Source organism: Hippopotamus amphibius, chromosome 4 (genome assembly GCF_030028045.1).
Source record: "Hippopotamus amphibius kiboko isolate mHipAmp2 chromosome 4, mHipAmp2.hap2, whole genome shotgun sequence".
In the NCBI taxonomy this organism is placed as follows: Eukaryota; Metazoa; Chordata; class Mammalia; order Artiodactyla; family Hippopotamidae; genus Hippopotamus; species Hippopotamus amphibius.
The window spans coordinates 143,544,703-143,569,997 of NC_080189.1; the positions used below are offsets into that span (position 1 = coordinate 143,544,703).

General features: G+C 41.6%; 1 protein-coding gene across 1 annotated transcript in view; it reads left to right on the forward strand.

Annotated features, from left to right (window-relative positions):
* PELI2 (pellino E3 ubiquitin protein ligase family member 2) overlaps positions 1-25,295 on the forward strand; it is a 207,269-nt gene that overhangs the window by 56,550 nt on the left and 125,424 nt on the right. The window contains exon 2 of the mRNA XM_057731270.1: positions 7,293-7,422. Coding sequence (XP_057587253.1) covers positions 7,293-7,422 — 130 coding nt within the window. The remainder of the gene's footprint in view (positions 1-7,292; positions 7,423-25,295) is intronic.

Consider the following 25,295-nt stretch of genomic DNA (forward strand, 5'->3'; position numbering starts at 1 on the left):
CACTATTTACAATAGCCACGACATGGAAGCAACCTAAATGCCCATCAACAAATGAATGGATACAGAAGATGTGGCATATATATACAATGGAATATTACTCAGCTATAAAAAGGGATGAGATGGAGCTATATGTAATGAGGTGGATAGAACTACCATCTGTCATACATAGTGAAGTAAGTCAGAAAGAGAAGGACAAATATTGTATGCTAACTCACATATACGGAATCTAAAAATGGTACTGATGAACTCAGTGACAAGAACAAGGATGCAGATACAGAGAATGGACTGGAGAACTCGAGGTATGGGAGGGGGCGGGGGGTGAAGGGGAAACTGAGACGAAGCGAGAGAGTAGCACAGACATATATATACTACCAACTGTAAAATAGTCAGTGGGAAGTGGTTGTATAACAAAGGGAGTCCAGCTCAAGGATGGAAGATGCCTTGGAGGACTGGGGCAGGGAGGGTGGGGGGGACTCGAGGGGGGGTGGTCGGGGAAGGGAGGGAGTACGGGGATATGTGTGTGGAAACAGATGATTGAACCTGGTGTACCCCCCCCAAAAAAAAAATTAAAAAAAAAAAAAAGATAAAATGATGAGCCTTTACCTGGTTCTTGAGTTGTTCAAATCTTGTACTGTATCAAATTCATTTCCTGCTGTATTTTGCTTTTCCCTTTTTGTGTGGTATTTTCTCTTTTAGAATAAAAAATTACTACAGGGTAATACTTGAAAAATAATTTTCACCCAAAGGCTAAAAAATAGATTCTTTGCCATAAAACACTAATATTAATATGTCTTTAATCAGAGATATTTTGGATTGTTGGAGCCAATAGCAGAATAAAAGAAGTAGTAACCAATGTAAATTTTAAGAGTAACATAAATAGTCTTTTCTGTTGCTGACCCTTTCCGTACCTCCAGTATTCAGTGGAAAAGTCTCTGCTCTTGGCCCTCCAGTAATACTCAAAACTCAAAGATTCAATACAGTAAAAAACTGTATCTTGTGTTTTTTAGTGACAGTACCAAATTAAAATGAAAAAGGGAGGAGAAAGACTTCAAAGAAGCAAATGGCTAAGTATTCGATGATAAATACTTTTCATAAACAGTTCGTCTGTGTTTTAGGTGGACTGGATTTGCTTTGCGTGCTCTTTTCTCTCATGTGGCCTGGGCAGAGGAATCAGCAATTAGGGAAGTGTGGCCTTCCGGAGTCACAGGAGCTGAATGCATGCTGGAGAGAACAGAGCCCCTGCCCTGGGGGCAGTGAGCGTGAGGTGCTGATGAGGCTCTGGTCAGGGCCTCTCCAGGTAGCTTTGCCTTTGTCTCCCACCACCACACTGCTCCAGAATCCAGGCGGTGGAATATCAGGGCTTCTTCCTGCTTTATGGGGAGGGAAAGTGAGGTTCCGAGACGTTCAGGGACTTGTGTGAATATGGGATGGGGTTTCCCTCTGGCCTTCACACTGTACCTTTTGCTTCAGGGGGGCTGGATGAGAGCGTGTGGGCATATCAGTCCTGGAAGAATGGCTGGACGTCTGCGGCGTGTGGGGGCGGTACCGTGTTCCTGATAGAAAGAACGTTTTAATGTATTGTCTTGGGAAATATTTTGGTCTGGGGAAGCTGGAAAACGTCAGGATAAGGAAAAGGGAAGCTGCAGGTGTAACTGCCACCCCTCAACGGCCATGAAGGTTTGGGGGGTCTTGGAACAACTGTAGCAGCAGATCAGAGCCAGTTGTTCAAAATAACAGCCACAACCTTCCCCCTTCTTAGACAGGATCCTGCTCTGTGAGTTGGATGAAATGCCTCCTCTGTCCCTATTAAATTCAAATGTTTGGAAGAGGAGTGAGAATCTCTTTTTAAAATTGAGTTTGTAACTTTGTGTGGCTGTCTTTGTAGCTGAGGAGAGAGTCCCATCTTAGGTAGATGCACAGCACCAGCCAGGAAAAGAGTTGGAGCTGGAATTCCTGTCTCCCTTACACCACCACTATTATTATTTCCATATGAATCTGTTGACTGTTTCACTGAGCCCCTCCTCGGTTTTAAGATACCAGGCAGAGGTGAAGAGGCGGTGCACAAAGAAATAGGAAACTTCTCAAAGAGCATCCAGTCCAAATGGTGTGAGATAAATGGAAGATTGACCGGTGTTGTGACACAAGGTTGGTGTAGAAGACTATTAACAAGGTCCCATGACTTGAATCACACCTGTCGGGCAGGCCAAGACTTGTCACTGTGTCCTAACCGAAAAGTTACGGTTCTGATTTTTTTTCCATTGTGTTTTCAAACTCACTTTCATTAGCATTTATCAGTATTGTTTTATAGCCGTTACCTGGTCTGTCTTCTCCAACTGACTGAGTCTGCTAAGAGACAAGATGTCTTTTTGTATCCTTAGCCCCTCAGCACACAGCCATGGGCCTGGCTCACCTGTGTACTTTGCTTGATGCATTCTTGAATGAATATATACATTTATATGCAATATTTCATGTATAAATGTATTTTCATATTCAAGAACTCTTAAGCAGCTACTCGGAGCAAAGACCATTTCCAACCAGAAACGGGCACTGAGAATTTTCATTTGAAGGCCAAGCTGAGGAAGATGTTCTGAGTGAATTGATGTTTAAAGAGCTGCAGCAGATCATCTATCCCCAGAGGGAGTAGGCTGTTATGGCACTGCCATAGTTAGTTCTCTGGCTGGAAATGAAAGGCTACTATTCATTGTATGAGACTCTACAATACGCAGCATTTATTAGGCACAGGGAAGTAGATATTGCTGTGTCCCTGGGCTTTATGTATAAAGTTCATTCGGGCAGTGCAAGTCCAGATGCATATGATAGCTGAAATAATGAGGAGTTGAGGCTGTAATGATATAAAGCCAGTGTCAGGCACGTCCTGGTTTACAGGCATCTTCTTCGGCACAGCTGCAGCAGTGCATTCGTGCATTCACTCTCGTGGTGAATTGAGGTGCGCTCCTTGAGACGGAGGGGTGGGGGGGTGCAGTGCAGGAGTTTATCAGACTCTGTGCCCTGCCTTCACATCTCTTGTCTCTAGTGTCCCCGGCCTGTTCATCTGCGGTGTATAGTCTGTCTTGGTTACAGTAGTTGCTTGTGATTTATCTGTGCAGGTGACAGAGATGTTGCTTTCGAGGGAGGGCAGAGCCTTCAGTCCGTAAAGCGAAGCCGGGTGGCCTCTGGAATGTGGGCGCTTGATGCTGACGACGCCTCCACTTCTGTAGCCCGAGTCCTCATTCCCATCCACACAGGTGCTGCTCCGTGAGTTCAGCCTGGTTAACATCAAAGGTGGTGCCTCTGAAGTGTGGCTGCGGCCCCTGGCAAGCCCTGTCTTGCGGTTATTTCCTCTAGAAAATTCTTTTTGACAAATGCATTTTTTAGGTAGCAGGCGTCTTCTCAAGAATGTGTCTTTGTGTAGCTTGCCAAGAAATGCCTTGAATTTAAAAATTGTCAGTGTTGGCTACTGGAAAGAGTATGAAATTTGGAGTCAGACAAAATAGGATGTAGCTTTGGGTCCCGTGTGCCCCTTCCCAGCTGTGCGGTTTATGTGTGTTTCATCATTCAAGCGTCTTATCTGCCCACCAGGAGCCTCCCTCACAAGGTTTCTTGGCACCTAGTAAATGCACAGCAAATGCTATTAAGAAGAATGAATGCGTAAATTGTGAATTTTAAACCAAGAAAAACCTTGTGAGGTTTCTTACAAGTGTTTGTCGTTGTTCTCTGCAGCTTCCAGATACTTTTACCAACTGTTTGCCCTGCACATATGAAGAGCTACATTTTCATCACACATTTCCTAAATAAGTGGATTTCTTTAAGTCTCCAGAATTTTTTTTTTAATGTGAAGCTTGAAAGGCAACTTGTGGCTTTGAATCAGAATACCCCTGTTTAGCAGCTGAAGCAGGTGTGCCCGCAGCACTTGGAAATCTTATTTTTGCAAACTTGCTGGCTGAAAAGCTTGAGAGCATTCTGACCTTCTTTCATGGAATAATACTTTTTTTGCCTTTATGAGCTGAATCTCATCTGTCTGTCTGGGCTCTGTTCTGCTATACAAAAGACAACCCCTCTGTCCCACAGTTGGCTTGGTGGGTGTCAGCGCCTGCTGTGTGCCCAGACACTAAGGCAAGTGCAGGAGATGGACTTCACGTTCCCCAGGGGGAGGAGGGACAGATGGGGAGGCGAGAAGGGTGCGGGGAAGATTCGGTGATTGTGTTCAGGAGGAGGTGACAGTGCTTGCTTTGAATTAAGTGTCATGAAGACACTTGTCACTGGATTGAGGCCCCTCCCGGCCAGTCCAGGGTGATATCTCCAGATCCCTAGCTACATCTGCAGAGACCCTTTTTCCAAGTAGGTTCACTTTCACAGGTTCTGGGACTTGGACCTGTCTTTCTGAGAGCCGCTGCTCAGCCCACTGCATCCCTCCACTGGTGGGGGTAGTTCTCCCATCTGATCATCCTGACTCTAGCCCGGAGCTGCGTCTCGCCCGGTGCTGTCCTAGTGATTACTTTATATGTGTTCATGTTCGTCCTTGGCTTAAATCGTACCAACTCTCATTCCTCTTAGGGTGAGAGGTTGTGCCCCTTGTCATGGAGTACCAGGCGGTTGTGATCTGTACCCTGCCAGCACTCCCCGTCTCTCCTCTTGAACTCTGTGCTCCTGCAGCACTGAACCACTCCTCGCCTCCTTGCCTTTGTGCATACGATTGCTCTGCGTTCCCCATTTAGTTGTCTTGTTCAGATTTCCAGAAAGTTCACGCATTGTCTCCTCTGTGAGGGCTTCCCTGATGGCTCTTCCCACGTGCTTTGTGACTAGTGCATCTTGTTGCATAAGTGTTTTATCGCACTTGTTTTTGTGCTTTTCTCTGCTTTTAAATGGAGAGCTCTGAACGTGGGGTGGCTGCTGTTCACCGTTGGCAGCTCCGGTAATTGGCATTATAAATATAGAATGAATGCCCATGTAGCTTAACCTGAGTAGAAACTTTAGAATGAATGACCATGTAGCTTAACCTGAGTAGAAACTTTTTTCATCGTGACACTGTTTTTTCCACTCTTACCTTAATTATTTCCAATATATTTTTCACTGGTCATCATGTAGATGTATTCAGTAAGTAAGCATAGTAAGTGGACTGGCATATTATTTGCTTAACCTGCAGTATCTGTGCATCTCTGCTCGGGCAGTTGAAATGAAAATGTGTCTGTATATGTTAAGGTTGACATTTCTGGTTTTTGTGTTTTCACCTTTATATTAGATATGGCTTTGGAGTTGCAAGTAGCAGAAAGCAACCTGAGTTAGCTGAAACTAAAAAGAATTTCACAGACAAGGGTCAGAGTACATCTGACAGAAGCCCTTAAGGATCCTTTTCCATCTCTTTTTTTTGCTTGTCTCTGTTCATCCTCTTCGCTCCTCACTTCTCTGCGGCTTTATCGCAGAACAGACTGTGACATCCCCTCAGCTCCCGCGCTTACAGTTTGCAGCTCTGGCCATCCATAGACACTGGCAGGTTGTCTCCGGAGAGCTTGTCTGCATTCAGCTCCAGGGTGTTGGGGAAGGTGTTGGCCTGCCATTTCATTCAGGTGCCAGGGCTCACCTTAGGGAGTTCAGGGCTGGATTCCTGAGAAGGAATCTCATGGTGAGCAGATGTCTTAAAAAGCCTCTGCTGCACTTTTACTTGGTAACATTTTGTTGACCAGCAGTGTGTAGTTGAGAGAAAGAAGCAGCAGAGACCTGGGCAAACGTGAGGGGCACGAGCAAGAAACCTTGCCAGACCTTGTGCCAATTGCCTGTAGGCTGCAGTGGTGAAAATTTCCCTCTAAATTGCTTAGAGCCCTGCCTTTAATTGATTCACATATGTTTCTCTTAAGACAGGATGTTCATCTTGGTTTAAGTGATGTGGAAGTATATTAAGACAAAGCGGGTTTATAATGGTTGTTTACTCTTTATAGTAGTCATCACGGATATGTTTAAGAAAATAATGTACATTATTCTGATCTTGCCTCAGAAAAAGGAGAGGACTAAGACTGGAAACAAATTATTTCTGTATTCTAGAGACGTTTTCTTGTAGCTGACGTTCCTTTGTGATGGAAATGAAACAGATGAAAAACACAGCAGGAATAACTTCTAGTGATAATTTAAATCCATTGTCATACTGTGGCTACAGAATCGTAAAACAAACACCCAAAACCCCTTGTTCTGACTTTTGCTGTTCTCAGTGGGCCTTGCGTCCCCTTTGCCATTTGGCCACCGTGCTCTCTGGGTGTGATGGGACAAGTGGCAAAGACAAGACCTCTGGGGGAGGGTGGAGCCGCCACACGCGCTGCCCCTGACCCTGGTGCTCGCAGGGGAGCCTTGGCGCTGTCACGGTTGGAAACAATTCCCGTCCCTCTTTCGGTTCTCTTCTTGGAAGGAACTTCTGCCTAGAGGGAGCTGGAGAATAGACGTGGCAGTGTGACAACAGGAGACAGTGGTCAGGACGTACAAGGACCCGTAATGCAGAGTTAGAAAATACAGGTGAAAACGGAAACCCTCCTGCATTCCTTTTAAACACGGGTATTGGCTTTAAGGTATTAATTCAGGAAATCTGCTTAAGGACAGTAATGTTTTCCAGGTGACTTTTTACGATATTTGAAAACTCATCTTTTCTCCCTTTGGGCTTTTTAATAGGCAACCTTCTTATAAAGGCATACTTGATGTTTAATTTTTGCAGGCTGGTTTTTGCTGACCTGACAGTATAGGGTTCAAATAGCAATGGGAACGAAAGTAGAGAATTCAGAACTTCTAAGAATGCAAGTAACTAAGTTTGGTCTTCTTACAAAGAAAGATCCTGCGGACATTATGATTTGCGAGTGAGAGATGAGGTTTAATTAGTATGCTGTTTTCTAACTAGTTCATTTAAAAATATTTCTTGAGTGCTTCTCTGGGGTCCATGAGGACGATGCTTGCTGAATTGAGCCAGCACTAATACGGCCTCTGCAGAATTCTCATTTGCTTATTTATACTCAGTCTCTTCCAGAAAGATTTGAAGAGGCTGCCTTTATAGAATAGGAAACCTATAATTACTTTGTACATCACTCTTAAATTAAGTTTCTGGAAGTGATTTGAATTTCATTACAGCTGAAGTCTGCAAGTCTGTTTTGCGTCCCTTTTGTAGGGGTGGTTAGAGGGCAGGTCTTTATGAGCGTTACTGTCTTTTGCCTTCGTCCATCTTTATGAGCGTTACTGTCTTTTGCCTTCGTCCATCGAACTTTCCTTGGCAATGCCTTTAAAATCTACAAGGAAATGAACTCTTTCATCTCTGTTTGTAGGTACAATGGTGCTTTACCTAATGGAGACCGAGGCCGGAGGAAAAGCCGATTTGCTCTCTACAAGCGGCCGAAGGCGAATGGAGTCAAACCCAGCACGGTCCACGTGATATCCACGCCGCAGGCATCCAAGGTGGGGGCTCCTTGGGATGGGGAGGGCCGACGGGGACGCGGCGTTACTCCTGGCCCGCTGCTCTTTCCTTTCAGTCTCATTTCTCTGTGGGACAGTTCCTCAACCGTTGGAGCTGGGTAATCTTTGCTGTGAAGGGCTGTCCTGGGCATTGCATGTTTCGCAGCACCCCCCTGGCCTCTACCCACTAGATGCCAATAGCATGTCAACCCACCCCCGCCCCCAGCCCCAACTGCCGTCACCGTTGGGACAGCCAAAAGTGTCTCCAGAACTTGCCATGTGTCCCCTGGGGGGCGGGGGCGGGGGCAGCCCCTCCCCCAGCCCCCGCCCCGTAAGGAACCCCTGCTTTAGGATATAGTGGAGGCAGCATCTATCGATTTAGAATAGTTGTGGTTGAGAGGGAAATGATGCTCTTTATCCTGAAGAGAGTTTTCATATTAAATTTTGATATAAACCTTATGAAGATTTGCTGTTCTTCTTCTGTTACTTGAGTCGTGGGAGTTTTCACATAATCTGCGTGTACATGGAATTGAATTTACGTAATTATTAGAAAGAGTGGATGTTTATGATATATATTTCCTCTTGTAAGTTTGAAGTATATAAAATGTTTATTTTTTTTATGATTATCTCGTTTGTTTTCTGTTATGTAAGTGGAGGAGAAACCTGAATTTCCATTCCGGTTGATAGAGTCTGCCTATTAGATTTTCCTTTAATTAAATGCTTTACTTAGTGTGTAATGTAGTTTCCTTTTTATAAAATAATCATAATTACCTGAAGTATTTCATATGGAGCACTGGCTCTACATGTTTGTTTCTCATAATGGGTTTGGACCATCTGGAATAAATAAAGAGACTTCCCATTTTTTACTGAAAACCCATGGTTCAAAGAGAAATGAACAGCTTCATGGAAGCATATGTGGTATTTATACTGAGTTTTAGAAACAATCACCTCTGTGAATGTTTTTATAAAAGTTCCTGTTGTTGTTTCTGAAGCAGTGCCACAGAAAAAGTGCGAGAATGTGCCAATTAAGATTGCCTTGTGTTAGGGAGGGAATGATTAGATCAGAATATATCAAACACCAAGGAAACAGGAAAGAATAATACATGTGGCCAAGTTTTGGGCTATAAAAAGGGAAATAAAGTGAAAGTTTCAGGAAGAGAAGGACACTTGGTAGGGTAAACAAAGGAAATCAGCCTTACAAAGACTCTGAGAAAAGGAGAAAGTAAAATGGCAACAGAATCTGGAAGGTCAAGGAAGTATGAGAAATGTTTTATAGTCCAAAAATATTTGGAGGGGAAGGATACCAAGACAAATGTTTTTAAGCATGTGATAAGTGCCAAAAATATTCGGATATTATAGACATGGTCTTTATAATTTTGTCTACATGTTGATATTTATCTTTCCTTCCTCTGGCTGTGTACTTTTTTATGTTTTTTTAAATCCAAATTTTATATTAATACAGTGGCTTCAGATATTTAAAACATTTTTACAGAAATCTTTGGTTACTCAGGCTTCATGTTACGATAGAATATGAAATGTATCTTCCAATAGCTGCTATTAGGAGATCATGGCTCTTCCATACCCATTTCCCACCTTCATCTGCTCCAGTTTTAGCTTTTTCTGTTTTACCTTCATACCTAGGTTTTAACTGACATTATTTAAATTATAAGTCTTTTGGAAGCTGTCTAAATCTGTTTTTAAAAAATCACTGAGAGCAGTAGTAGTAGGGAAGATTGGGTTTTGGTCTTATAACCTATGAAAAAGACATTCTCAGGGCCTCAGTTTCCTCATTTCTTAAATAAGCTCGTTACGGGCAGGAGCCATGTTCAGTGAGGGAAGGTGCTGGGGTTCTGAGCAACGGAAAGGATTCTGGCTAAAACAAACAAACGAAGCGAACCTGGAGACATTATTAAAGATTAGGGTAGGGGTGGCTCCCAGAATCGGGGGAGAATTTGAGTAACCAGGTTTTGGGAGAGAAGAGAACCAGAGTACATACAGGAGTTAACATAGATACTCTTTCCAGGGTGTTGTAAAGAGGCCCCAACTCCCTTCAATCACTCTGAAAGGTTTTTCGTTTTCAGGAAAGAGAATCCGATAGGCCTGCACGGTCCACCATGTCCAAGGGAGATGAGCAGACCAGACTCACTGATTGTGAGCTGATCACCTCCCCCGTAGTGCCTTTCCCTCACTCCTCTTGGTACCTGTATGTGGAGGGCCTCGTGCGTAGTATTTCATCCTGCCTGAACCTGGCACCGTAGTCACAGACCCCCTCCTTCCTCCTGTTCCCTCGCAAATTCGCATCCCTGGTCCGTGTTGCTCTGCCGCTCCTGCTGCCACCTGCTCTGTTGGCTCCCTAGACAAAGTCTCTTAGGTATTTAGCCTTTTCTTCAGATGCTCCTCCCACTACCTCACCTTAACTGCATCCTGGTTTTTCACTAATATGCTCTCTTTCCGTCTTTTCCAGTTCATGGCATTAGAAATGCTTTCACTTTGTTTCCGTCTCAGTCTCTCCTTTTGTAACCCTGCATCATTCATCTCAGCTGCCTCTTCCCCTACTCCTCCTGACCTCACTGACCTACAGCTGACTCTCCGGCGTGTTTCAGTGACGCAGCCCCTAGCAGCCTCTGTGACTCCCCAGGCTGTGTTCAACCATACATGAGCATCCGTGGTGCATAGTGCTGTAACTCTTTCAGTTTCAAAGACTGTCACTTCTGTCCCACATCTCCCACTGGTAGAGTGGACCTTGTAGCCCATTGTCGCTTGTCAGTTACCACGCCCTCTGGTTCATTCCACTTGTGTACACGTGTACGTTCCTCATCTGATTTCATCGGGGCTCCGGCCCTTTAGCTTGTCCTTATTCACCTTGGCTGTTAGTCCACTTGGCTTTTCCAGTTATGTGTTAACTTCACCCTGGATTCCCCTTCTCAGCCTTCTTTGTGTGTCCCTGGCTCTGGGCCCTTCCCAGGCCCTGCAGGATTGTTTTTCTCATCTTCCTTCTCTCTCACCCCATTTCCCATCAGAAGGTCAGGGTGTGTGGTGGTACTCGGCAAAGGCTGTTTGACCTGAACCAGCAGTGCTTTGCTGTGAAATTTCTGATTCTGCAGTATTGGTAATGAAAAGGTCATCTTTGATGGGAGCTGTGCAAGTGAGCCCTAGAAGGGTGGGGGTGGTTACCATTGCTAGAACTGGAGTGCTTGGCCTTTTGACTATGTTGTTTCTTCCCTTCTGCCCCATAGTCTGGGGGCAGACCAGGGAGACACCTTTGCTGATGGCGGTGGCAGCTGGCAAATGGGTCCTCTTGGTCTTCCACGGGTGCCCCTGTCCATGTGAAGTCAGATGAGGGTGGCAAGTATGTGCCACTGTTGTGTAGTGGCTGTTTGCATAATCACTGTTTGTGTCATCTTCATTTGTGTACATATTTGCTCTTGAAGTAGTAATACTCCAAGATATTCCTCCTGTTATATAATGTGTTAAAAAAAACAAAACAAAACCCGAAGCCCTGTTTAACTTTTAGCAGGTCTGTTACACAGACATAGGGCATTTAGCAGTTTATTCACCCACAAATATTTATCTAGTCCTTTTCGGTGGCTGGGCGTCATGCTAGGTGTGGGTGTACTACAGGGACCAAAACATGTCTGCTTGGAGTAGCCGTCTCGTGAGTAGGCAGATGCTAAGTAATCATGTGCATTGTTTATCTGCATATGTTGAAAAGCATGGTGCAGAAAAAGAATAAGGTGCTGCGAGAAGAGGAGGCGCAGAGTTTAGTCTGGGTGGACGGGGAAGGATCTGTGAGGAAGTGGCCTGTGGGCTGCAAGCTGAAGGGAAAGAGGAGTTAGCCAGGCGAGCAGGGAGGTCTGGAGCTCTTTGGGTCCCGGTTGGAGAATCTGGGTTTCTTTCCAAGGGGAAACATTGAAGCAGGGGGGGTGGCATAATGTAAGGGAGAATTTAAGTCGATTTATGCTTGTTCCTTTCCTTTTTAATGATGTGGGGTAGTGATTTTGCTCTTATTTAACCTGTGAATCGTAGATGGTTGTGGTGGGGATGGGGATGGCGCCTGATGGGTAAATGTTTTGCTGGCAACATGGTTTAAATTTAGCAACATTACTGTGGAAAACTCTTCATCATGGTTTTCCCTTCGTAGATTGTGCTTTGTTGAAATCTCCTTTTTTGGATATTTTTTGCTTTTAAAAAGTAATTGAATATCACTTTGTTCCAGTTGGCATTATTTCAGAATGGAAAATATCAGTGGTCTTGGAGGGACAGTTTAGAGAAGAATTGGGGCTATTTAATATGATTGTTACAACCAGGACTGCTTTTAAGCTGTTTGCACTGGGGGGGCTCTACTGGTTGATATTAAAACTCTTCCTTATTAGTCAGTGAGTGATGTAAGAGTAACTGTGAGAAGTGGTAAAAACTAATAAAGTAAATTTCAGTGTGAACGCATGAGTTCAAGCTAATTTTCTCGGCGTTAGTGGGGTCCATTTTTGCAGCGCTCACTGTCTGTCCAGCCTGGGTCTTCGAGGCAGTGTTGGTGTATCTCCACTGCACATCCATTGTGAACCTGAGCCTCTGTACTTTCAAAGAATCATCTGTTTATCATTAGCCTAACATTTTAAAATTGCTACAGCTTTTAATAGTTGAGTTTTAAATAGATTTTATTTTGGTTTCATTGTTATTGCACTGTAATTCTTGAGTTAGTCGTGTCTGAAGTTTTGATATGCATAAGTGCAAGAATTAATTTTATTATTATAAATGAAGAGGCAGCAAAGTTTTATTCTTTTAGATATCATAAACATGAATATTCTGAATCTGTCAGAGAAGGTAAAAAAGGAATATTAGTAGCAAGTTGAAGTCCAGAATATCTCTTGATACTGTACAGGAATACAAACCTAAAACAAATAATTTGTGTTGCTAGGATGAAACACAATTTGATTATTTTCACCAAAAATATAAACATGAGCAACCTATCTTTTTTTTAATTTATTTTTTATGGAAGTATAGTTGAATTACAGTGTTGTGTTAATTACTGCTGTACAGCAAATGAACAATCTATCTTTATACCTCAAGGGACTAGCAAAAGGACAAACTAAGCCCAAAGTTTGTAGAAGAAAGGAAACAATAAAGATCAGAACAGAAATAAATGAACCAGACAAAAAAGACAATAGAAACAATTAATGAAACTAAGAGCTGGTTTTTGTTTTTAAAATATAAACAAAATAGACAAATCTTTAACTAGACTCAATAAGAAAGAAGAGAGAGGACTGAAAATTAGAAATGAAAGAGATGTTACGACTGAAACCACAGAAGTTAAAGGATCACAAGAGACTGGTATGAACAAACATGCACCAGCAAATTGGTCAACCTAGAAGAAATAAATTCCTAAAAACATAAAACCTGCCAAGACTGAATCATGGAGAAATAGAAGATCTGAACAGACCAATACTCGTAAGGAGATTGGATCAGCAATCAAAAACCTCCCAGCAAACACAAGTGCAGGACCAGATGACTTCTGGTGAATTCCAGCAAATGTTTAAAGAGGAATTAATACCAATCCTTCTCAAATTCTTCCAAAAACTTGAAGAGGAGGGGACACGTTCAAACTCATTTTATAAGGCCAGCATTACCCTGATACCAAAACCAGACAAGGACACTACAAGAAAAGGAAAATACGTGTCTATATTTCTGATGAACATAGAAGTAAAAATCCTCAACAAAAATTTTTTTTTAATAAAGGGGATTTAATGTAGAGAACTGACTGTCCATTTGCTAGAGGTGCAGAAGGAAAAGTAGAGGTCCTGGAGGAGGAAAGAGGAAGGAGGGGTGATGCCTAAGGAGCAGAAGCTGTTAATGCCCCTGAGCTGAAACCCATCACAGCAGCTGCTGCAGTGCTACTGGAGAAGCCATCTCAGTTGGTTCTGCATCCATCAGAAGGTGCTGCCTTTTTTAAATTTTTTTAACTTTTTATTTTATATTGGAGTGGAAGGGTCGGTGGGGGGGATAGTTAGAGAGTTTGGGATTGACATGTACACACTGCTCTGTTTAAAATAGATAACTAACAAGGACCTACTGTATAGCACAAGGAACTCTGCTTAATATTCTATAAGAACCTAAATGGGAAAAGAATTTGAAAAAGAATAGATACATGTATATGTATAACTAAATCACTTTGCTGTACACCTGAAACTAACACAACATTGTTAATCAACTATGCTCCAATGTAAAATAAAAAGTCAACAAGACTTTAGCAAACCAAATTTAACAGTGCATTAAAAGGATCATACACCATGATCAAGAGGGATTTATTCCAGGGATGCAAGGATGTTTCAACACCTGCAGGTCAATCAGTGTGATACATCACATTAACAATATGAAAGATAAAAACTGTATGTTCATCTAAATAAGCGCAAAAAAAGCCTTTGACAAAAAACGCAACATCCATTTGTGATGAAAATGAAAAGAAACCCAACAAACTGAGTACAGAGGGAATGTACCTCAATATAATAAAGGCCATATATAATAAGTCCACAGCTTTTTCTGTAAGATCAAGAACAAGACAAGGATGCCTATCCTGGCTACTTTTATTCAACATAGTACTGGAAGTCCTAGCCAGAGCAATTAGGGGGGAAAAAAAAGAAGAAGAAAGAGAGAAAGAGAGAAAGAAAAGAAAGAGAGAGAAAGAGAGAAAGAAAAGAAAGAAAGAAAGGGCAGATTGGAAAGGAAGGAGTAAAATTGTCTCTATTTACAGATGACTTGAAATTGCATATAGAAAACCCTAGAGATTCCACCAAAAAACTTTTAGAACTAATAAATTAATTCAGTTAAGTTGTAGGGTACAAAAGTCAATGTACAAAAATTCAGTAATGAATTATCAGAGTAATGAAGAAAATCTCATTTATAGTTGCATCAAAAAGAATAAAATACCTCAGGGTAAATATTTAACCAAGATGGTGAAAGATCTATACACTAAAAACAAAAGTCATTGATGAAAGAAATTGAAAAAGAAACAAATAAATGGAAAGATATTCCGTGCTCATAGATGGAAGAATTAATACTGTTAAAATGTTCATACTACCCAAAGCAATCTACAGATTCAATGCAATCTCTATCAAAATTCCAGTAGCATTTTTCACAGAAAGAGAATAAACCATCCTAAAATTCACATGGAACCACACAAGACCCCAGATAGCCAAAGCAACCTAAGAAAGAACAAAGCTGGAGGTTTCACATTCCCTGATTTCAGACTATATTACAAAGTAATTACATAGTAATCAAAGCAGTTTGGTATTGGCGTAAAAACAGATACATGGATCTATGTAACAGAATAGAGAACCCAGAGATAAACCCATATGTGTATGGTCGTTTTATGATGAAGGAACCAAGAATACTTAATGAGGAAAAGATGGTCTCTTCAATAAATGGTATTGGAAAAATTGAATATCCACATGCAAAAGAATGAAACTGGGCCACATACACAAAAATCAACTCAGTGGATTAAAGATTTGAATATAAGACCTGAAACCATAAAAATCCTAGAAGAAACTCCTAGAAGAAAACAGCTTTTTGACATTAGTCTTGGTGACGGTTTCTTGGATATAACACCGAAAGCAAAGGCAACAGAAGCAAAAATAAACAAGTGGGTCTATACCAAACTTTAAGACTTTTGCACAGCAAAGGAAATTATCAACAAAATGGAGAGGCAACCTACTGAATGGGAGAAAGTATTTGTAAATCATGTGTCTGATAAGGGGTTGATATCCAAAATATGTAAAGAACATATAACTCAACAGCAAAACAAACAAACCCAAACAATATGATTAAAAAATGGGCAAAGTATCTTAAAGTATAAAAGACATTTTTCCAAAGAAGATATCCAAATGGCCAATAGGTACATGAAAAAGTGCTCAGCATCACTAATCATCAGTGAAATGCAAATCAAAGCCAGAGTGATATCATCTTGTGCCTGTTAGAATGGATATTGTCATGAAGAAAAGAAATAAGTGTTAGAGGGCGTAGAGAGAAGGGAACCCTTGTACATTGTTGGTGGGATTGCAAATTGGTATAGCTGCTGTGGAAAACAGTATGGAGATTTTTCAAGTAACTAAAACTGCAATTACCATATGATCCAGCAATCTAACTCCTGCGTATGGAAAGGAAATGAAAACGAAATCTTGAAGAAATGTCTGCACTCCCATGTTCACTGCAGCATTGCTCACATTAGCCAGGATATGGGAACAGCCTAATTGCTCATCAACAGTTGAATGGATAAAGACGTGGCATATATGTCTGTACAATGTCCTACAAGAAGGAAGGACATCTTGCTATTTGTGACAACCTGGATGGACCTTAAGGGCATTATGCTAAGTGAAAGAGGTCAGATAAAGACAGATACTATATATCACTTACATATGCAATCTAAAGAGCTGAACTCATAGGAACAGAGACTAGAATGGTGGTTACCAAGGGATGGGGGAAATGGGGAGATGTTAGGCAGTGTACAAACCCCTGGTTACAATCTGAATAAGTTCTGGGGATCTAATGTACAGCCCGGTGGGTATAGTTAATCACACTGTTTTATATACTGAAAAATTGCTAAGAGAGTAGTAGATCTCAAGTGTTCTCGCCACAAAAAAGACCTGGTAATTTTGTGACTTGATGGAAGTGTCAGGTCTAAGGATATGGTGGTTATCATTTTACAGTATATAAAATATCAAATCAACACATTGTATACCTTAAACTTACATAGTGTTAAATGTCAAACATATCTCATTAAAGCTGGAAAAAATAAACATAAATCAGCTTTCCAAAAAAATTGAGAAAATAGCTTCCCAAAACATTTTATCAAAGAGTATTGCTAAGGCAAAGGAAAAGGTATTTATGAAATACCAACACAATATACTGTATAGTTTAAAGTAACTTTCTGACTTGAAGTATTTATTAAGACTTCAAAAAAATAGTTTTTATAGGAATGTATCATGGCAGGTAGAGTTATGGTTCTGATTGTTGTAAAACATATCTATTGAGAGAACAACTTTTTGGAAAACATAAATCAGGGCAGTAAAATTTTAGTCATTGACAAAGCTCCAACCATTTCACATAGAAATGGTTTAATAATTTACTTAAAATGCAGTATTCAGGACTTTGAAGATAGGTGATGGTTTTTGTTGATTTCATGGAGCTAAAAGGAACAATACCTGAAATATATTAACTTTATTGCCATATTCAAGAACAATGGCCTTGATAAATATTTACATGAAAACTATGAATTTTGTACAGGTGGTGCAAGTATAGCACTGGGGGCGGGGGGGCGTCTGAAATTCTAGGAAAAATTCTGGATAGTTTTGTTTGATGTTTTGTTACTTTAGTTATCTCTGGATCATCGCATAAAAAGATAGAAACCAAATAAATCACTTAACAGTTTTTTTTTCATGTTTTTATATTTCTAATCTTATGTTATTTAACTCTCTGGTATTTATTTGGTATACCTAAGAATTTGGAAATGAAATAATGAAGTATAGTTGACCCTGGAACAACACAGTTTCGTATAAGTGGGTCCACTTGTAGGTGAATTTTCTTTTCAGTATCCAGTACTGCAGTGCTGCATGATCCGCGGTTGGTTGCATCCCTGGATGCCGAGGCATCACGTGTATGGAGGGCTGACTATAAGATACTCAGATTTTTGGCTGCATGGAGGGTCTGTGCCCCCAACCCCAGTGATGTTCAAGGGTCAACTGGATTTACCTTTGGATGGAGAGTCTGGGTATTATTGATGCAGATTCAGTTTGGAAATCGTATAAAGATTTGAATATTGACTTTAATAGAAATTGTGAGATAGCATTTGAATAATTAAGTTTTTAGAGATTTAGCTTTATTACACTTTATTCTAACCATTCTTATTTCTTTGGTTTTAGAAGAAAGAGACTTTCTAATTATTAAAATAGATAGATTTCTTTGACAAGTCATAGGTAATAGAACATATAAAACAAAACAGGAAATTGTGATAGAGAAGCAGAGAATATTAGCGAAACAAATTTGAAATGAAGTAAAATATTCCAAGAGAAAAAATATTAAATTATCCAGCAAGTTACATGAAAATACCCTTATTTGATGACAAGTCTGAAGAATATAATTAACTTTTTTAAAGAATAAATTTATTTATTGGCTATGTTGGGTCTTCGTTGCTGCACGCAGGCTTTCTCTAGCTGCGGCAAGCAGGGACTACTCTTTGTTGTGGTGCATGGGCTCCTCATTGCTGTGGCTTCTCTTGTTGCAGAGCACGGGCTCTAGGCGCATGGGCTTCATTAGTTGCGGCACATGGGCTCAATAGTTGTGACTCACAGGCTCTAAAGTGCAGGCTCAATAGTTGTGACACATAGACTTAGTTGCTCTGCTGTGTGTGGGATCTTCCTGGAGCAGGGATTGAACCTGTATCCCTTGCATTGGCAGGCGGGTTCTTAACCACTGCGCCACCTAGGAAGCCCTGGAGAGTATAATTAACTTTTAGAATATCTTTTTCATTTATTGGTTCTTAGAATTTGGCCAGTTGATTGCTTTCAAAGTACCATAGATTGAAGGTGAACAAAATTTTGTAAAAATAAGCTAGATGATTGAGTATGATAATTGTTCTTCATGATGGTGATAGAAATAGTGAATGTTATTAAGGCTAGAAAAAATTTTATTTAATTGACATCAGTTCAGCATAAGGTAATATAAGATTTACCAAGAACAATATTATGTTATGGGGAGAATCTATATATCCTTAGACTCAATTCACCTGTTGTCTTTCAGTTAAATAGGAAATGTTACTCCTGGAAGACTTTGGTTTGTTATATTGAATCATATCTCAGACATTGTTTAGCTGAGACAGATATACATCAAATAAAGGATCACACCAGTATTTTCTAACAATTAACAGATGATTTGGAAATTATCAGCATGATCTGATGAACGGTTGGTGCTCTAACTTGCAGTTTTATATTTAGAGAACAAATGGGAATGTTAATGCTTAATAATTTTTATTTATAATTCTGATTGTTAAATATTGTCCCTCCACATGAATAATTTTTTAATATATCTGTGATTAAGTGGTTATCTCATTTTATGTTTTACATAGCATGAGTTTTAACATCAGTAATGGGTTATTATTCACTATCTAGTACATTTCTCTAAATTTTGACTCAGTACTTTTATTGATGTTTTTCTAAAGTTTTTGATAGTTGTTATTGCAAATAGTTTTAAGTGTAGCAATTTGTTAGTTCTCTTCCCTTCTTATTTTTTTGGTTTAGCTTTGACTTGTGTTGGTCACAAAGTAACCAACAGTAGGCTTTCTTGTTTAAGTACATTTTCTTTCAAATCACCTAAATGTTGAGATTTTTTACTGCTGTGTTTAAGTGAGACAGCTTGACTTTTACTGGTAGTTGTACTTGACTTACACTGAGACAGGATAATTAGCACCATTTTTCCATTCAGATTTATGTGAGTGCCTTTAAGATATTTCATAGTACTTTTAAAATTAAAGTTTGAAGTGTGATTCACTGCCTACTGAGAATAATTCCATGAAGTTGAAGACTATTACAGTTTTTAGTTCCTACAATTAATATAGTTTGACACTAATATTTTTGTTTTCTCTAACCCTTCTTCCAGCACATACAGTTTCATTGTCTCAAACACTGACGGCTAATGGGTTTTGTGTGTGTGTGCAGAATAATTATAAGGTCATTGCTACCTTCGCGTATGTTCATTGATATTTAATCAAAACTTCTTTGCTGTGTGCTGTGGGCAGAATTATTCATTGATTTCTAGCAAAAGAGACGTTTTTGTCTTCTCTTCTGTATTTACGGCGTGGTCCGCAGACTAGTGCCCCCCACCCCCAAGATGCCCACGCCTTGGTCTGTGGGACCTGTGAACATGTGGCATGGCAGAAGGGACTTTGCAGATGGAATTAAGGTCACGGAACTTAAAACCGGGAGATTATCTTGGATTATTGGGGTGGGCCCCGTGTACTTGCAAGGGTCCTTAAAAGTGAAAGAGGGAGGTAGAAGACTCAGGTGTGAGGGAAGAAGGAGCAGGAGAGTTTGAAGCATGAGCAGGACTCAGCTTGCTGTTCCTGGATTTGAAGACAGAGGAAGGGGGCTATGAGCCTAGGAATGCAGGCAGCCCCCAGAAGCCGAGAGCAACTGTGCAGACAGCAGCAAGGAAGCGGGGACCTCAGTCCCTTTGTCACATGGAACTCAGTTCTGCCAGTGTCCCTGGAAGCAGATTCCACCCTAGAGCCTCGTAAGAGAATCCAGCCCTCCCAACCCCTTGATCTCTGCCTTGTGACACTTGGGCAGAGAAACCCGCCAAGCCTGCAGACCCACAGACATGTGAGATGATAGATTTGTGGTGTTTGCAGCTGCTAAGTTGGGTGGTAATTTTTTACAGCAGCAAGAAAAAACTTATGTATATTATTTTATGGGACATGAAATACAGAGTACCCTGAATTAGTGAGTAGCGCTTAACCTTGTATTGCAGGAAGCAAAAGGATGGGGAAGCCGTCAAAGAATAGGGAGGCAGGGAAGGAGGTTTTTGGTTCTTTTCTCTCGGATTCAGAGTGCTGGAACAGGAGAGCTTGACTCTAGCACGTACTAACTTAATTATCAGTGTAATTATCTGCATTACTGATATATACTAATTATACTATTGACTTGATTCATGTATTAGTTGGAAAAATCATATTTAATTTGTGTTGTCCTGAAAGCATAATTTTATTAAAGAGTTGCCTTTAACATGTCAGTGTGGGAGAATACTTATATTTATATTCATAATTAAGCCTATGCTCAGATTTGTTTGAGTTATGATTCTGATTGAGGCATTTACACCCATCCTGTCTTTTCGTGGAGGAAAAGAATCTCTTGCTGTAACTTTCTTTAATAAAAACCTGGAACACGAAAGTTGGAAGGAACTGTATTCAGACTGACTCCTCATTTTACACATGAGGGACTTGAAGTTCAGAGAAGCCCAGTAAGTAGTCCCAGGTCACTAGGCCAGGTGTGTCGCCCAGGACCCAGGAGAATCGATCTATAGCTGCAGGTAGCAGGTGGAAAGTGCTGTGAAGGACAGAACCAAGCTGGGTTCTGCTCTGAGTCTCCCACCTTCCGGGAATGTGACTTGGAAAATCCATTTATTTCCACACTAGGACCGCTGTAATGATCAAATAAATGAAGGTGCTATTTGTTAGTAGAAATGGAAGTTACTTTGTTGACTCAAGGATCATTAGCATTGTTAGGATAAGTTGTCCAGTGGGAACTCAGATGCTTTGCAGAGAGAGCATTTCCTACAAAAGGAACAATGGTGGAGGCTTGAATTTAAGTAGCTGGTCTGTTTGCGGTGGTGGTTATGGCAGCAAGTGGTAAAAGGTACATCAAAGTGAATTCTGTGTAGCTGAACAGAAGTCGTAACCTCCAAGGGGAGGGTCATGGAGGTATCATTGACTGACTTGAACTTGCTGGGGCCTGTTTTGTTACACCTCTGCCTTTCACACTGCCGTGCATGGTTGACCTTGTCTTTTGTGAGGAAGTGCTTCAGCCTCTTTGAAGTCCTGTGCTGCTGACGGGTTCACGGGGATACCTGCTTACAAGCTCTTTATTGATCACACCCCTGTCGGGGATGAGCTCTGAGTGGCTTTGCCTTATCAGAGTTAGAGTGAACGGGAGCTGGGAGGAGCCTGGGCGCAGGAGCTCTCAAATGGATAGCTCCTGCTCGTCCCCGCTTTGCCATCTATCCTTATTCTGCCGTCAGGTGAGCCCTGCAGGACCATCCCTCTCTTCTCTGCGTTTCAGCCTGATGTTGAAATTAAATTCCCCAGGTGGCCATGTCTTCCCTTCCCTCCACATCTTCCACTTTCTCGTTTCCTCGAATGTGCTCCAGCCTCGTATACTAACCTGTACTCCCCCCAGCCTTTAAAACATGGCCCAGATGTCATTTCCCTCTAGAAACTCTCCCTGACCCTCCTCACTCCCAGCCTTTGTGAGAAGCCCTTCTGTGAACTCCTAAAGTTCGAAAAACAGGTGTAAGTCTCCGCACGTGCTCGGACGCTGTGTGAAAGTTGTTGGCTTGCTGTCTTGTCGTGCTGGGCGGCAAGCTCCTCGAAGGCAGGGGTGGTCTTTCCTGTGTGTGTCCTGCTGCCCAGCACAGTTTGTGGGGCAGGTAGCCAGATGGCGAGACCTGCCTTGGGCATGTGCTGGGACAGCTGGTGGTTCTCATGGGTCAGTGACTAATGTGCTGGGATTCTGCAGACCCACAGGCACCTGCACAGGTCAGTTGATATTTCAGGCACGTTTGGTAAATTAAAATTAAAATAACCCTTTTCCTATTGTTTCCAAGTTTTCTCTCTTATAAATAACATCACGATAGCAGCTTTGTACAAAAACTTGTGTCCATCTCTGATCTTTTTTCCTTCTGATCTCAGGAATTATATGTTGGTTATTGAGAGTTTTAAGAAGAAATAGTTAAGTTTTGTAAAATATGAAAATGAGAATTGAATGCCAAGAGTGAGCTTTGGAGTTTTGACTTCCTGAATTCTTCATTTCCCCCATTTATTAGCTGTAGACTCTTGAGCAGAATACTTTTCTGTGGCTTACTTTCCACTTTCATGAAACAGAGATTTGTCTCAGTCAGTACAGGTCAAGTTATCTTGCAGTAACAAACAACTCCCAAACCTCAGTGGGTTTGTAACAACACAGCATGTTGATTACTCACACTTCATGTCTGTCATGGATTAGCATGGGGGCGTGTTCATTGCCGACATTCAGGGACCCAGTTGGAAGGTGCACCTTGACTTACATTCCAGAGATCATGGAGGGAGGTAAGAGAGAGAACATAACTCTTAGAGCTTCTTGCATTTCACTGGCTAAAGCCAGTGTCCTGGCTGAGTTCAAAGGGTGGGGATGCCTAATCCTTTTGTAGGGAGAGGCATCAGATATTTGCAAATATTAGTGCAGTCTGTCTCCAGGTAGTGACTCACAAAGGGAACATCCACTTGGAACATATCATGTGTCTAGTACATAGTAGTGATTGATTAATGGAATGTTATTAGTGATTGCTTTCTCTGGAAAGTATTAATTATCTGTTATAAGAAGTTATAGGGCAGGCTTCCTAGGTGACACAGTGGTTAAGAATCCGCCTGCCAAGGCAGGGGACACTGGTTCGAGCCCTGCTCCAGGAAGATCCCACATGCCGCAGAGCAACTAAGCCCGTGGGCCACAACTATTGAGCCTGCGCTTTAGAGCCCGTGAGCCACAACTGTTGAGCCCATGTGTCGCATCTGCTGAAGCCCATGTGCCTAGAGCCCATGCTCTGCAACAAGAGAAGCCACGGCAATGAGGAGCCTGCACACCACAACAAAAGAGTAGCCCCCACTCACTGCAACTAGAGAAAGCCTGCATACAGCAATGAAGACGCAACACAGCCAATAAATAAGTAAATAAATAAAATTAAAAAAAAAAAAAGAAAGAAGTTATAGGGCTTCCCTGGTGGCACAGTGGTTAAGAATCTGCCTTCCAATGCAGGGGACATGGGTTCTAGTCCAGGTCCGGGAAGATCCCACATGCTGTGGAGCAGCTAAGCCCTCAAGCCATAACTACTGAGCCCTCACACCACAACTACTGAAGCCCAAGCACCTAGAGCCCGTGCTCTGCAACAAGGTAAGCCACCATATTGAGAAGCCCGCACACCACAACTAAGAGTAGCCCCTGCTCTCTGCAACTAGAAAAAGCCCACACAACAACGAAGACCCAATGCAGCCAATAAATTAAAAATAAATAAAATTAAAAAAAAATAAGTTGTAAATGGGCTCAGGATGCAGTGAAACCTGCTGTCCATACTTAATTATTGGCAGTTTCATTATATTAAAAACTTTTATTTAAAATATACTGACAGGGGACTTCCCTGGTGGAGCAGTGGCTAAGAATCCACCTGCCAATGCAGGGGACACTGGTTTGATCCCTGGGCTGGGAAGATCCCACATGCCGCGGAGCAACTAAGCCTGTGTGCCACAACTACTGAGCCTGTGCTCTAGAGCCTGAGAACCACAGCTACTGAGCCCACGTGCCACAACTACTGAAGTCTGCTCGCCTAGAGCCCATGCTCCACAACTAGAAGCCACCCTAGTGAGAAGCCTGTGCACAGCAATGAAAACTCAACACAGCCAAAAAAAAAAAAAAAATTAAATAAAAAAACCAACCATAAAGAAAGTTATTTTAAAAAAATAACACACACTGACAGGTTAGAAATTAAAACTGCAGCTGCATGGTTTGAAGATAGTTTTCCTCTGTATTGAAGAATAATTTACATTTATTTTCTTTAGGTCACAGCAACAAAGGTTTAATAATGAACAGGTTCTGAATTATTGAATGCACTAACTTAGAAAATCAGGGTATTGCCTCACTGGAAAATATACGTACCAGTTAGAACATCTTGGTAGGGCATTCTTATGTGAAAATGCTTCTGGCCTAGATCACTTTGGTGCCTCCTGTGTTCTGCACACTGCCAGCGTTAGTTTCAGTCCTTGGTTTTTGAACAAAGGAGTAATTCTGTATTTTTTTCAATGTAGAATTAAACCTTTGTTTCACATGAATAGTTAAGTCACAACACTTTGTCTTTCCATAGTGCCTGGTTGAGATTTTTAACAGGAATATCAGTGATTTCTGCGCCCCCCCCCCAGCCTTTTAAAAAGTCATTTTTATTATTTTACTCTGCAACTTAGTACCATAAATCCAAGAATATGAGTTTTTAAACTTATAAATACCATTGATATACATGTATTATGAGCTAGGTAGAACCAACGTTATGAAATTTGGTTCCCTTACAATGCAGGAAAATGGTCCACAGGTCTCACCTAGCATATTTTTATTTTAGGATGTTCTTTAAAGTATGCAAACCATAAGTGTAGAGTTTAATGGATTTTCATAAGGTGAACACACCCATTTAAGTACTGCAGAGATCAAGAAACTACACTGTCAGCACCCCAGAAGACCCTCCATTCCCCCCGCCGCTCAGTCCCTACCCCAAGCAGGAACCAGGTAACCACCATCGTGACCTAACGCCATAGACCAGTTGTCCTGTTTTTGTACTTTATAGAAGTTGGATCTATATATAATAGTAAGTACATTGTTATTTCTGATCAAAATAGATGGAAGTCACTTGTCGCCGCCAGCATTCACGTGCTTAGCCTGCAGCAGTGTGTAACACACTGGCTACTTGTGCACAAGTGAGAAATAGATCCTCGCTTAGAAAACTGGCTTGCTTGCTAAAACAGTAATGATTTTACAGAATTGCGTAGCTGGGGGAAGAACTGTAATTTTATACAGGACTTAGAATTTTATGGTGTGTCGTTTTCCTCTCCTGGAAAACTTACTACCTGTGTTTCAGTTGGGGGCCTGGATACCACGTGTTCCTCACTTCTCACATGTGTGAAATAGGGAGGCAGCCCAGTGCAGAGGCAGGAAGAACACAGACTTTGATGTAAAATGATCCTAAGGGAGTCTTGGCTCTTCTCTCTGCTAGCAGCACTGCCAGAGCAAGCCACAGAGCCCCTCTGGGTGTAACAGCTGCCTTTAGAGTTGCTGTGAGGGTTACACGGAGTGGCCAGTGCGCACACCTGCTGGTCAGCGTAGGTTGTCGGGAGTTAGTAGCTGTTCTTTTAGTGGCCGAGCATGGAAGTTGTAAGGATGTGATGGAGTCATATGGTCCTTTGAAAGCCACTCCACACCCCTCCAGTGTGGCATGAGCTGAACCACCAACTTAACATGATTCCCTTCTCGAGTGCCATAGATGCTCATTCCCATTGTGTAGTTGGATTTCAGTGTTCAAAAATATAAACACATCCATGATATTTAACT